This window comes from Geotrypetes seraphini, chromosome 6 (assembly GCF_902459505.1).
Source record: "Geotrypetes seraphini chromosome 6, aGeoSer1.1, whole genome shotgun sequence".
Lineage (NCBI taxonomy): Eukaryota > Metazoa > Chordata > Amphibia > Gymnophiona > Dermophiidae > Geotrypetes > Geotrypetes seraphini.
In genome coordinates this window covers 100,165,499-100,178,691 of record NC_047089.1, presented here as the reverse complement: position 1 = coordinate 100,178,691, position 13,193 = coordinate 100,165,499, and the positions used below count along the sequence as shown (strand labels likewise).

The 13,193-nt window shown below is 42.7% G+C and overlaps 1 protein-coding gene across 3 annotated transcripts in view; it reads right to left on the bottom strand.

Moving 5' to 3' along the window:
* NDFIP2 (Nedd4 family interacting protein 2) overlaps positions 1–13,193 on the bottom strand; it is a 332,657-nt gene that overhangs the window by 197,115 nt on the left and 122,349 nt on the right. For all 3 annotated transcript variants that reach the window (XM_033949047.1, XM_033949049.1, XM_033949048.1), the window contains exon 4: positions 5,961–6,048. In XM_033949047.1, coding sequence (XP_033804938.1) covers positions 5,961–6,048 — 88 coding nt within the window. The remainder of the gene's footprint in view (positions 1–5,960; positions 6,049–13,193) is intronic.

The window sequence follows — 13,193 nt, the reverse complement described above, 5'->3', positions numbered from 1 at the left end:
CTGTCTATATTTTACAATATGGTCCCCTTTTACTAAACCGCAATAGTGGTTTTTAGCGCAGGGAGCCTATGAGCGTCAAGAGCAGCGCTGGACATTCAGCGCAGCTCCCTGCGCTAAAAACTGCTATTGTGGTTTAATAAAAAGGATGGAGGGTATATTTGTCTATTTTTGTATGCTATAAAATCCAAATACAGAGAGAGACTGAGAGCTGTTGACGAAGAGCTACGTGTGTGTCTTTCTTCGATTCCAGCCAGAATATCAGCTTTGTGTTCAGCCAAACAGGCCCAGGTTTCGCACTGAATAAAGTATTTTATAATTTTTATTTCGTAATAAAGTAATTATAAAATACTTTCTTTGTGTTTATTTGATTCCTATTCAAGAGAATTACTTTATATATAGTCAATATAGGCAGAGAGTTAAATTTTTTAACATTTTCTAATGGTGGTGTGCCTCGTGATTTTTTTCATGAAACAAGTGTGCCTTTGCCCAAAAAAGGTTGAAAAACACTGCTCTAGACTCTCAGCTGTTGGCTGTTAAGTTTTTGGACTGACTCCAAGATTTTATTTAAATTTATCAAGCCCTGCTTTAAAGACCCTAGGTGGGAGAAAAACCACTCCTGATAAACACCAACTTGTAAAGCAACATGTCCAGCAATTTACACATTACATTAGAGATTTCTATTCCGCCATTACCTTGTGGTTCAAGGCGAGTTACAAAAGAGATAAAAAAACGGAGGGTTACAATGGAAGAACATTTGTCCTTTCTAGAGAGGTAAAGAGTAGGTTATGTAGTTTCTGTATGGCGGGAAGAGGAAGGGGGAAGTACGGTAAGTTTGAAGTTAGGGCTGTTTCAGGAATTTCTTGAAGAGTATAGTTTTTATTTTTTTTCTGAACGTCTTGTAGTTTGGCGTCGTTATTAGTAGACTGGAGATTTGGTTATCTAATTTAGCTGCTTGAGTGGCCAGGAGGCCATCGTATAGTTTTTCCGTTTTACTTCTTTGATCGAGGAGTGTGTGAATGGGGTGTGTGTTTTTCTATGTCTGATTGAGGTGGTTTGGATGAGGCAGTTGTTCAGGTAGGATGGGCTGTCTCCGTTTAAGGCTTTAAATAACATACAGTAGAATTTAAATAGTATTCTTTCTTGGATTGGTAGCCAATGTGAGTTGATGTATGCTTCTGTAATATGGTCGTGTTTACTCAATGAGTAGATGAGTCTCAGAGCTGTATTTTGGATTATTTGTAGTTGTTTAGTCATTGTAGAAGGGCAGGGGAGGTAGAGGATATTGCAGTAATCTAGTAGACTTAGGATTAGGGATTGTACTATAAGCTAGAATTGTGTTTTTTCAAAGAATTTCCTGACTTGTCTTAGGTTTCTCATCACTGCAAAGGATTTCTGTATTGTTTTATTTATTTGTGGTTGCATGGTGCAGTATCGGTCTATAATCATTCGTAGTAGTTTTATGGTAGTTTGAATGGAATAGTTGATTGTATTAATTTCTATATTGGTTATGGTTGGGACTTTGTCATTTTCGAGGAGGATGAATTTAGTTTTGTCTGTGTTGAGTTTCAGTTTGTGATCTTTCATCCAGGTTGCTACTGTTTCTAGTGTTCAGTGTAGTATGTTTGTCATGGCAGTCTTTGGTTGATCAAAAGGTATGAGAATGGTAATGTCATCTGCATAACTGTAGGTGGTGATGCCTAGATTATCTAGGTATGTTCCGAGAGATGCAGTGTATAGGTTGAAGAGAGTAGGGGATAGTGGGGATCCTTGCAGTATGCCGCAAGGGTTGGACCAAGGTTCAGCTTTTTCTTTATCTGATTATACTCTGTATGTTCTGGATTTTAGGAAGCCTTCAAACCAAGAGTATACTTTATCTGAGATGCCTATTGCATCCAAAATTTGTAGTAGGATCTTATGGACTACCAGGTCAAATGCTGCGGTAAGGTCTAGTTGTACGAGAAGCATTTTTTTTCCTGTGCTGAGGTGTTGTCTGGCTGTGTCAATGAGGGAGCCTACTAATGTCTCTGTGCTGAAGTTAGATCTGAAGCCAGATTGTGTGGGGTGAAGTATATTATGGTCATCTAGATAGTTGGTGAGGTGTTTGGCTACTAGTCCTTCTGTCAGTTTCACATATAGAGGTATTGAGGCAATGGGTCTGTAGTTGGATGGTTGGTCTGTTGGTCCTTTTGGATCTTTTTGGATTGGGGTGATGATGATTTTGCTGAGGTCAGTTGGGAAAAGGCTGTCAGTGAGCATAGTTTGTATCCATTGCAGAAGTAGAGCACAAAATTTTGTGCTGGAGGTTGTAAGGAGATATGATGGGCAGTGGTTAAGGTCACAGGATGCGTGGCTGTACTTTTTGTAGAGTTTATTGAATTCAGACCATTGTATGTTGGGGAATTGAGACCATGTTTTGTCAACTGCAGTTGATTCTTTATCTGTGGGAAGAATTGTGAGTTCGTTTAGGTGGGATGGGGTACAATTGAGGGTGGCTCTGGCATTTGTAATTTTGTTCTTGAAGTGTTCTGCTAAAAGGGTGGCTGAAGGGGGTGGGATATTGTTAGTGGTCATGTAGGGTTTGGTGTCTGTTAGGTCTTTTAATATTTGGAATAGTTTTTTTGTATCTTGGGTTTTTGTGCCTATTAGCTTAGTGTAATGTGTTTTTCTCTTGCCCTTTAGTAGTATTTTGTATTGTTTGTTAGTTTTTTCCCCAAGTGGTTTTCGTGTGATCTAGATTCATTTTTATCCATTTTCTTTCTAGTCGTCTGCATTGTCTTTTAAGTAGGAGTAGTTCATTGTTAAACCATTGATCTGATCTTCTGCTGATTCTAGTTTTGGTTTGTAGTGGGGCTAGTTCATCAAGAATGTTTGTAGTCAGATTGTTCCACTGTGAGATGAAGTCCTTGGGGTCACAGTCCTGGATTGTTTCATCTATTTTTGTCCAGAATTTGGGGGGGGGTCGATGTGTTTGTGTGAGGTGTAAGTTATTTTGGGGGGTTTAGGTATGGTTTCGTTCTTGGTCCAGTTGATGTTGAATATGTTTGTGTAGTAGTCTGACCAGAGGGATGGGGACCAGGTTCCATTAGGTGTTTGAATTTCTGGGGAGGATGGTTGATGGGTCATGAAGGCTGCGGTGTCAAGTTGATGTCCTTTTTCATGCATGGTTTGTGGGTTTAGGATTTGGAAGGATAAGGCATTGAGAAATGATAGACAGTTTTCTGCTGGTTTGGATGCTCAGTCTTCAAGGTGTATATTTAGGTCTCCTAGGATGAGGTTGTATTCTGCTGTTAATGAGTTTTGGTATATGAAGTTTTCAAATTCAGGTCTTACTGTAGTCCAGTTTCCTGGTGTTATGAAGCAGAGCATGCAGTTTAGTGAGTTTTTTAGAGAGGTGCTTGAGAGATGGCAGGCAAGGAAGTTCATTTATGGGGTGGATGTTTTTTCGAGTATATTTAGAGTTAAGGAGTCCTTGATTAAGATTGCTAGTCCTTCTCCTCTTTTTTTCTTCTCTGCAGGTCACTGTTATTATGTATCCCTGAGGGCAAACTTCTGTTATTCTAGGATCTGCGTCTGAGGTTAACCAGGTTTCTGTGAGGAAAAGGCAGTCTAGGTTTTCGTTTTTTATCCAGTTTTTTATGTGTTCTGTTTTAGGTCCTAAGGCTCTGATGTTTAAGTAGGCACATGTTAGGATGGTGCTATCTGTTTGGAAATTGTGAGTTGTTTCAGGGTAGTTGAGTGTTTTAGGAGGAGGTTGAGGTTTGGTCTTGGGAAGTGGTCTTCTTCTCCAGGCTAAGGTGATGGGATGTTGAGCGCTGGTTTGGTGGTTTGAGCTTCTAACTATTGGGGTTCTCCTGTTGTGGTGTTGGATTTTGTTTGCAGGGGAGCATGTGGGTGGGGCTGGTAAGTTGTTTGCTACTGCTTTCCAACTGGTAATGAGGACGATTATCAGTAGGGTGGCCAGGGTGTGTGTTTGTGTGATTAGCTTCATTTTGGGGGGGGAGGGGGGTAGTGAGGACGAGTAGTTGGCTGTGAGAAAAGTTTTTCTTCTTGTGTTGTACCTGGATGGGTAGGAGTAAGAATTACTTTAGTGTAGATGCTGTAGAGAGCCTTGGTGGTGTGTGAGGATATGTTGGGAGTGAAAACGTGGTTGGGCGTAACAGTTGGGAATGACAGTTATGGTTGAGAGTAGCAGTTGAGCAAAACCCGACAGTGCAAAGTCGAGGGGGAGGGGTGGAGCACACTCCCACACCCTGAGTGCCTTCTGCACTGCTCCCGCTCTGCCTCTACTGCTGCTCCCGGTCCAAGTCAGGAGGTGGAGAGTAGAAGTTAACAGATCAAGCGAAACCCGACGGTGCAAAGTCGAGAGGGAGGGGTGGAGCATGCTCCCACACTCTGAGTGCCTTCTGCACTGCTCCTGCTCTGCTTCTGTTGCTGCTCCCGGTCCAAGTCGGGATGTGGAGAGTAGAAGTTAACAGATCAAGCGAAACCTGACAGTGCAGTCGAGGGGGAGGGGTGGAGCACGCTCCCACACCCTGGCCCACTAGGGCCCAGGAACAGTGATGTGTCCTAGGGTTCTACCTAAACCCAGTGAACACAGCACTCTCAAAGAACCTAGTCTGTCAGACTAAGGACTTCCCAGGCCACCTGGCCTAAACAATTGGTACTGCTCTTCCCCACTTGTTTCTCCTGAGTATGGCTAAACAGAAAGGCCCAACATAGAAAGGAAGCTTCCATGACTATAAGGCAACACTGAATGAGCACCATAGGCAGGAATTCAGGGCTGTGAAAACATGCAATCCCCAGACTTTATCAAAGGAAAGTACATGCATTCATCCTGGACTCAACTATATGGCCCCTTAGAACTCAGGCCAGCCTTCAAACTCCTGCTGCACCAGTTCATCTGTACCAGAAAAATGCTAGCAACTTCCAGTGATCCACCACTTTTTCTGTTGGTATTGATGTCACCAAAACATCAGTGTTCTGCCTCCATCTGCTGAGTGTGGGGCATAATTCATCATCCAGACTGGTCTAGATGGATGATAAGGAATAAGTCTGTTTTTATTGGAAAATTATCTGAACAAATATTGCTAACATTGCTGCTTTCAGATAGGTTATATTTCCTCACAAATCAAGGATTTTGAGACAGACAGCTCATCATGTTAATGTGATTCATCTTCTTACAAAGTTATGCTTATACTTGGTTATAAAGCTAAAAACTACATCTATGGCTACATGGTGGGTCAGTGGTCATACAGCATAGTATCATTTAGAAAGACCCCCTTGTCCTGTCCCTGACTTGTGCCTTCCAAAGATTGGGTGAACTAGAGATACTGCAGAGTCAACATTCACAGGTGCTGGGTTGAGACAGAGCTATTGTCATCATTAAAGGTGATGTTTGGTGACTAGAATAAGAATTCCCAGTCTCAAGACTACTGCTGAAGAAACTGGACTAAAAATAATGAAGGTAATTTTAAACAAACATGGAAAAGATCAACAGGTTGCTATAAACAAAGGCTCTTGTTGTCAGAATCCCAGCACTTGTGTTTAGCAGGAATAAATAATAAAAATAGGAACTATTAAGACAATAAATAAAAATAAATGTGTGACAGCTTTGTTAACCTGAGACACTTGCACACAGGAATCATCTATTTGTTCATTTTAGACAGGCTCCCAAAGGTTTTAAAGAACTCAGAAACACAATTATTGAACCACAAAGCACTGCTATAGCTCAATAGAGACTACTAACACAATTAAGATTTCATTTTAAATAGCAACAATATCTGATTGTGGATAATTCACCTTAACTGAATAACTTCAACATTGATTACATCTTCAGTTTTGTGAAGTATATCATATAGTACTCTCAACCAAACTTTATTGGTCTGTTATCCACCATAAAGCTTTGTGGCTCAATTTATGTTGAAATAAACATTATGAAATAACAGACTAAAAGTACTTACTGAAAAATGCCAACATGAAAATGCCATCATTACCCACTCTGAGCTGATCTGCATCATTGAAGTCTTCTCTTGGTAGATATTCTTCCTCCTAGATTTATAAATAAACAAATTTTATAGGTTGGCTTTAATAAAGAGAAGAATACAAACCTAAGAATTTACTCCCTTTTACAAAGCTAAGTTAGTTAGGCTTTTTTTTTATCACCGGCCGCAGCGGTATTAGCTCTGACGCTCATAGAATTCCTATGAGTGTTGGAGCTAATACCACTGCAGATGGTGATAAAAAAGCATAAAATGGGGGGGGAGATTTACTTTAAATGGATGAGTTTCAAATACCTAAAAACTGCAATTTAGCAGTGTTATTTCTTTATCTAACTTGCTCTTAAAATTTATAACCTAGTACCAAAAGGCCCTACAGCAGACTTCAACAAATTTTCTTAGGACTTAGGAGCCCACCTAAGAATCTAAGAGTCAGATTCGGAACAAATGAACATTTATTTATGCACACTTACGGAGCAATTTAACAAAGAAAAATGCAACAAAGCTATGAAACAGTAAATACAGTGATCTAAAAAAGTTTCTGTCCCCTCCTGATTTCCGCTATTACTTCATATATGTCACACTTAGGCCTACTTTTATTAAACTGTGCTAGCAGTTTTTAGCGCCGGGAGCCGTGCTGAATGCCTCGTGCTGCTCCCGACGCTCATAGGAACTCTATCGCAGTTTAATAAAAGGGGGTCTAAGTGCTTTCTGATCTTTAAACAAAATGTAATATTAGACAAAGGGAAACTGAATAAACACACACTGAAACAGAAGGAAACTGTTGTGCTAAAGCACTACTTTTAAAATATCAGTGAAAGCAAAATCTGTATAGTTTGCTGTACTGTGTTTACACTTAACAAATGAAACAGTTACAGCCAATTTTGCTTTCTCAGTGTCAACAGTCTCAGCCTGTCCTTCACAATCTTTAAAGCTCTCATCTTCAAAAGTATTGTGCCTTTTCCATCCCCAAAGCATCCAGTTGGGTCCGTTTATCCTGTCCACCACCTGGCTGGGTGTCTAGATCCTTGTTTTGGAATATGCAGTATAAGAATTCTTAATAAATGTAAACATGTTTCCCTATCAGGTCTAAAGCAAGTAGGAGGATTAAATTGAACCAATTGTGATACTATACTTTTGCCAGTAGGGGTCAGTATTTCTGCACTACCCTTCACATCTGGCATTGAAACTGGAATCCCATTGCTTATTTTTAGTTCATGAGTCTACAAAACCTGGCTTTGAATAAATACATAATGTTATGACTGAAGTTTTGTGAATGTATGCTGTGTTATTAAAAACAATCTCATTATGAACATGTACATTACAGCATGGGCTTAAGAGTAGATACTTCCAAACTGTCAGGATTACTATGCAATGTTAAATTTACAGCGAGTTTATTTTTCTTGTAAAACTCAGGGCCTGTTTTACAAAGCCGTGCAGCAACAGTCCCGAAGCCCTTTAAATTTCTATGAGCTTCGGGGCCGTTACCACGCTGCAGCCGCTAGCGCGGCTTTGTAAAACAGGCCCTCAATTATTAGAGCCAGAAGTCCCAGCACTTTCTTGCTTTATCTCTCAACTGTGCAATAATATTTTCAGCTTCACCGTTTTTAAAGGAATAAAGTTATCCAACCACCATATAGCCAATGTGAAAAAATATCTGCCTCCTAAACTTAATAACTGGTTGCATCACCTTTTATATCAATAACTGCAATCAAACACTTCCTATAATTTGATATCAGCCTGTCATATCACTTGAGGAATCTTAGAGCACTCTTATTTGCAGAACTACTTTAATTCTGACAAACTCATAGATTTTTATCCATAACTGCTTGTTTCATGTCCTGCCACTGCATCTCTATTAAGTTCAAGTCAGAACTCTGGAAAGGTCAATTCAAAAATTTAATGTTGTTTTTCCTCAGCCATTCAAATGTAGACTTCCTTTTGTGTTCTGTATTACTGTCTTGCTGCATAACCCAATTATGGTTCAGCTTCATTTTCATTTTAAAAATTGTTTATTAATTTTATATAGCAAAATATAGCTGATGCACAGGGCTCCTTTTACTAAGCTAAGCTAGTGTTTTTAGTGCATGCTAAAACATTAGCGCGCGCTAACCCCGTGCTACACAAAAAATACTAACGCCAGCTCTATGGAGGCGTTAGAGTGTAGCGTGTGCTAAAACTGCTAGCGCAGCTTAGTAAAAGGAGCCCACAGTGTAAGAAAATTTACATAAATTAGTAATATGTTCAGAAAACACCAAGAAGCTATACATAAATAACTTAAGACCAAATCCCCCAAGCCCCCCATAATAAGCCCTCCCCCCCCACCTCCTGTATATGTATAAAAGGTTCTTGAACTGAAACCAAGTCCAAAAGGGTACATTTTATGCGAGTATGTTTACAGAAAATTAACATATCTATCTAGCGGGACCCCATGTTTCTTTAAATTTTTGAAACTCTCCTGATTTTTCTGACATCTCTCTTTCAAATCTATAATACTGACAATTTCCCACCAGAATGAAAAATTCAAAGAATCTCAATGTTTCCAATTTCTCGTTCTCATCTCTATTGCAATTCCGGTCATAATTAGTAACAGTTTATCTTTATCGGCTCTAAGCGGATTTTTAGACAAAGAAGTGCTGAAGATAACCATTCCATAAAGCACAGTTACTTACCGTAACAGGTGTTATCCAGGGACAGCAGGCAACTATTCTCACATATGGGTGACGTCATCGACGGAGCCCTGATGCGGAAGTCTCGCAAGCAGACTTGCTTGTAGAAACTAGAAGTTTCGAGTCGACCACACCGTGCATGCGCGAGTGCCTTCCCACCCAGCATAGGGTGCGTCTCCTCAGTTCAGATAGCTAGCAGAGAAGCCAACCAGAGGAGGTGGGTGGGTTGTGAGAATAGCTGCCTGCTGTCCCTGAATAACACCTGTTACGGTAATTAACTGTGCTTTATCCCAGGTTAAGCAGGCAGCCTATTCTCACATATGGGTGAGCTCCAATCTAACCAGAATGGGATGGTGGGAGTGTTGGCAATTTAGGAGAATAAATTTTGTAATACTGATTGGCCAAACTGTCCATCCCGTCTGGAGAAAACATCCAGACAATAGTGAGAAGTGAAAGTATGAACCGAGGACCAAGTGGCAGCCTTGCAAATTTCCTCAATAGGTGTAGATCTGAGAAAAGCTACTGAAGCTGCCATTGCTCTGACTTTATGGGCTGTGACTCTACTGTGTAGGGGCAATCCAGTCTGGGCATAACAGAATGAGATACAAGCAGCCATCCAGTTGGAGATGGTACGCTTAGAGATAGCATGTCCCAACTTATTTGGATCAAAGGATATAAAAAGTTGAGGAACAGTTCTGTGTGGTTTGGTGTGTTCCAAATAGTAGGCCAAAGCATGTTTACAGTCCAGAGTATGAAGAGCTATTTCTCCAAGATGAGAATGAGGCTTTGGAAAGAACACTGGAAGAACAATGGATTGGTTGAGATGAAATTCCGATACCACTTTAAGGAGGAATTTAGGATGAGTGCGAAGGACCACTTTGTCATGATGAAATACCATGAAAGGTGGATCAGCAACTAAAGCTTGCAGCTCACTGACTCGTCGAGCAGAAGTGAGGGCAATGAGAAATACCACTTTCCAAGTGAGAAACTTCAGATGAGCCTTGTCAATTGGTTCAAATGGAGGCTTCATCAGTTCAGCAAGGACAACCATTGAGATCCCAAACCACAGGAGGCAGTTTGAGAGGAGGTTTGACATTGAAAAGTCCTTTCTTGAATCTGGAAACCACCGGATGAGCTGAGATGGGTTTCCCCTCAATAGGCTGATGGAAAGCCGCAATTGCACTGAGATGGACTCGATTGATGTAGACTTTAGGCCAGACGTGGATAAGTGCAAAAGGTAATCCAAACAGAAGATATGGAAGAATGTTGACGCTCCTTATCATGAGAAAAACACCATGTAGAAAATCTAGTCCATTTTTGGTGATAGCATTCTCTAGTGGTACAATCAAGTGGTACAATCTAGTGGTACAATCAAGACCAGTATTCCAGTCGCTATGGGGATCCAGGAAGCGACCACGGACTGCTTGCAGGAGGAAGACCCAGGTACAATCAAGTGGTACAATCTAGTGGTACAATCTAGTGGTACAATCAAGACCAGTATTCCAGTCGCTATGGGGATCCAGGAAGCGACCACGGACTGCGTGCAGGAGGAAGACCCAGGACGGTGGACAGAGGTCTCTGTGCAGACCGAGACCATCCCCCAACGCTACACTACAGTCTCTACACAGACAGAGGAGGCTGCGCAGCTGGATGGAGATCTCATGCAGGAACTAAGGAGCCTCAGGGAGGAGGTGATACGCCTGAAAAGCATCCGAGAGGACGAGGCCTACATCGACGGAGTCGTCCAGGAGCTGTCACAAATCACCGAGCAGGCCCATGACAAGTCCATCCTCGAGACACCCAAATCATCAGCTTTGAAACCAATAATTGGGATACAGGAAATGGCTAGCGGCACTGACTCCTGGCAGCTGGTGACCTCCTCCACGGGCAAACATAGGAGACACCCCCCCCCTTTTTCAATCTCTTCATCTTCTCCTTCTTCTTACAAACAGGGCAGCTATAAATCAACCCCTCAACTCGCCCTGCGGAACAGATTCCAGATTCTTCAGGAAGGAACTGCCGATGAGGAACAGGAGCAGGAACAGGAGCAGGCACAACACACAGCTCCATCTCCAGGGACAACTGACCGGCTCCCCCCAAAGAAGCGCAGAGTAATAGTCATCGGGGATTCCATGCTGAGGGGCACCGAGGGACCAATTTGCAGACCGGATATGCAATCTAGGGAGGTCTGCTGTCTGCCTGGAGCCAGGATACGAGATGTCACCGCTAGTCTGGATAGACTACTCACGCCCCAAGACCACTTTCCTATGCTTCTTGTCCACATAGGAACCAACGACACTGCCAGGAACACACCGGAGACCATCACCAGAGACTTTGGAGCACTGGGTGAGAGGCTGAAGCGCACAGGAGCGCAGGTGGTTTTCTCATCGATCCTCCCAGTTAGAGGCAAGGGAAGAGCCAGAGATGAACGTATCCTGAGGACGAACGAGTGGCTACAGGGATGGTGCTGGGATATGAACTTCGGATTCCTAAACCATGGGGAAGCGCTACAAGGACTTCAGGGACCAGACGGACTCCATCTGACCAGTAGGGGTAAGAACGTCTTCAGACACCAACTAGCCCGCCTGCTTCTCAGGGCTTTAAACTAGGTAAGTCGGGGGAGGGTACCCATTCACATATTAGTGCAGAAAGGAATTATCCTGATGAGGTGAGTCGAAACTCCGCTTCCATGTCCAAGGTAAGTACCCACATTGCAAACAGTTCTTTGGGAGTCACACCGACTCGGGTAGGATACGCCTCACAGGGACTTAGCAAACACAAGATATGGAGGGCCATGTATGTCAATGCACACAGTTTAGGTAACAAAATTCTAGAATTGGAGGCTGAAATAAGGAATGCCGACCTAGATGTGGTGGCAATATCTGAAACTTGGTTCACGGACTCACATGGGTGGGATATGGCTATACCGGGCTACAATCTACTTCGTCAGGACAGAGAGGGCAGGTTAGGAGGGGGGGTAGCTCTATACATTAAAGAGGACATCAAAACCACCAGGATCACAGATGTCAAGTACACCGGGGAGTCCCTCTGGGTAAACCTGGCAAGAGGCAGAGAAAAATGCCTGTATCTAGGTGTGGTTTACAGACCCCCAAGACAACTGGAAGACATGGACGCAGAATTAATTGAAGACATAGAGAATATCACTCTACGAGGAGAAGATGTACTGCTAGGGGACTTCAATATGCCTGATGCAGACTGGAACTCATTTTCAGCGACAACCAGCGGTAGCAGGAGGCTCTTAACCTCCATAAAGGGAGCACGTCTCAAACAAATGTTAACGGAGCCCACTAGGGCCCAGGCGATCCTCGACCTGGTACTCACCAACGGGGAAAGCGTCTCAGAGGTCTCAGTAGAAGATACGCTAGCCTCCAGCGACCACAACATAGTATGGTTCAACCTTAGGAAAGGCTTCCCTAGATCAAACACGAAAACAAAGGTACTCAATTTCCGGGGCACAGACTTCGCACACATGGGTCCATGTCAATGGTACGAAGCCAGGCAAGACGGCGCGTGGCTACAGAGCACGCAGCTGCCCGGGCAGACAACTCGAAGGCATCATAAGATGACTGGAGGAGATGTAATCGGAGTTGTGATAAAGAAGCAAGAACTTCTTGAAATTCAAAGTGCTTTTGAGTATCCAAATAAGTCAAGAATTTTGGTAATAGAGTGATGAGGAACTCAAAATAAGTAATAAAGTGAAAATTATAATTGAGAACTTTAGAGGACATCATGGCAGTTTGATAGATGCAACGTCCGAATTTGTCCATAGTTTTTCCTTCCCTTCCAGGAGGAACGATGGCATAAACCTTGGAAAGATGGGACCTCTTCAAGGAGGACTCGACAAGCAGGGATTGATGAGATAACTGTGAGTTGTCAAACCCTTTGCGATGTACAATTTTATAACTAGAGTCCAATTTGCCTGGAACAGCGAGTATGGTATAAGGGGTCTCCAGGCATCGACCAAAACTCTGAGACAAAAGCTTGTGAAGAGGAAGCTTAAGTGACTCTGCCGGAGGTTGAGGGAGATGCATGACTTCGAGGTACTCCTTAGATTATTTGGAACCAGCATCTAATTGAAGATCCAAATCAACAGCCATCTGATGAAGAAAAGATGAGAAAGATAGCTGATCCACCAATGCTTTGCCTCGAGAAGGACTCGAGGACGTCGAGGCAGCCTGGGTCGAAGATGAAGTTTCGGCTGGAAAAAAGGCATCAAAAGAATATGGAGACTTGGACGAAGCAATCGAAACCGCTGCATCCTCGAGGTGTGGAAGTGGAGACCTCGAGCGAGGAGTCGATGGTCTAGTCGAAGTAGGAGTAGATCGAGGCTTAGTTAAAGAGGGACATTCTTTAGAAGAAGAACTATTCAGGGAAGTATGCTTCGATGAAGGCCTCGATCGTTGGTGAGAACGATGCTTTGAAGCAGATCTCGAAGATCGAGGAGACTTCACCTCAGAGACAGAAGCAGCCGATGCCATCAAAGAATGGATAGGACTGGAGGCTGTAG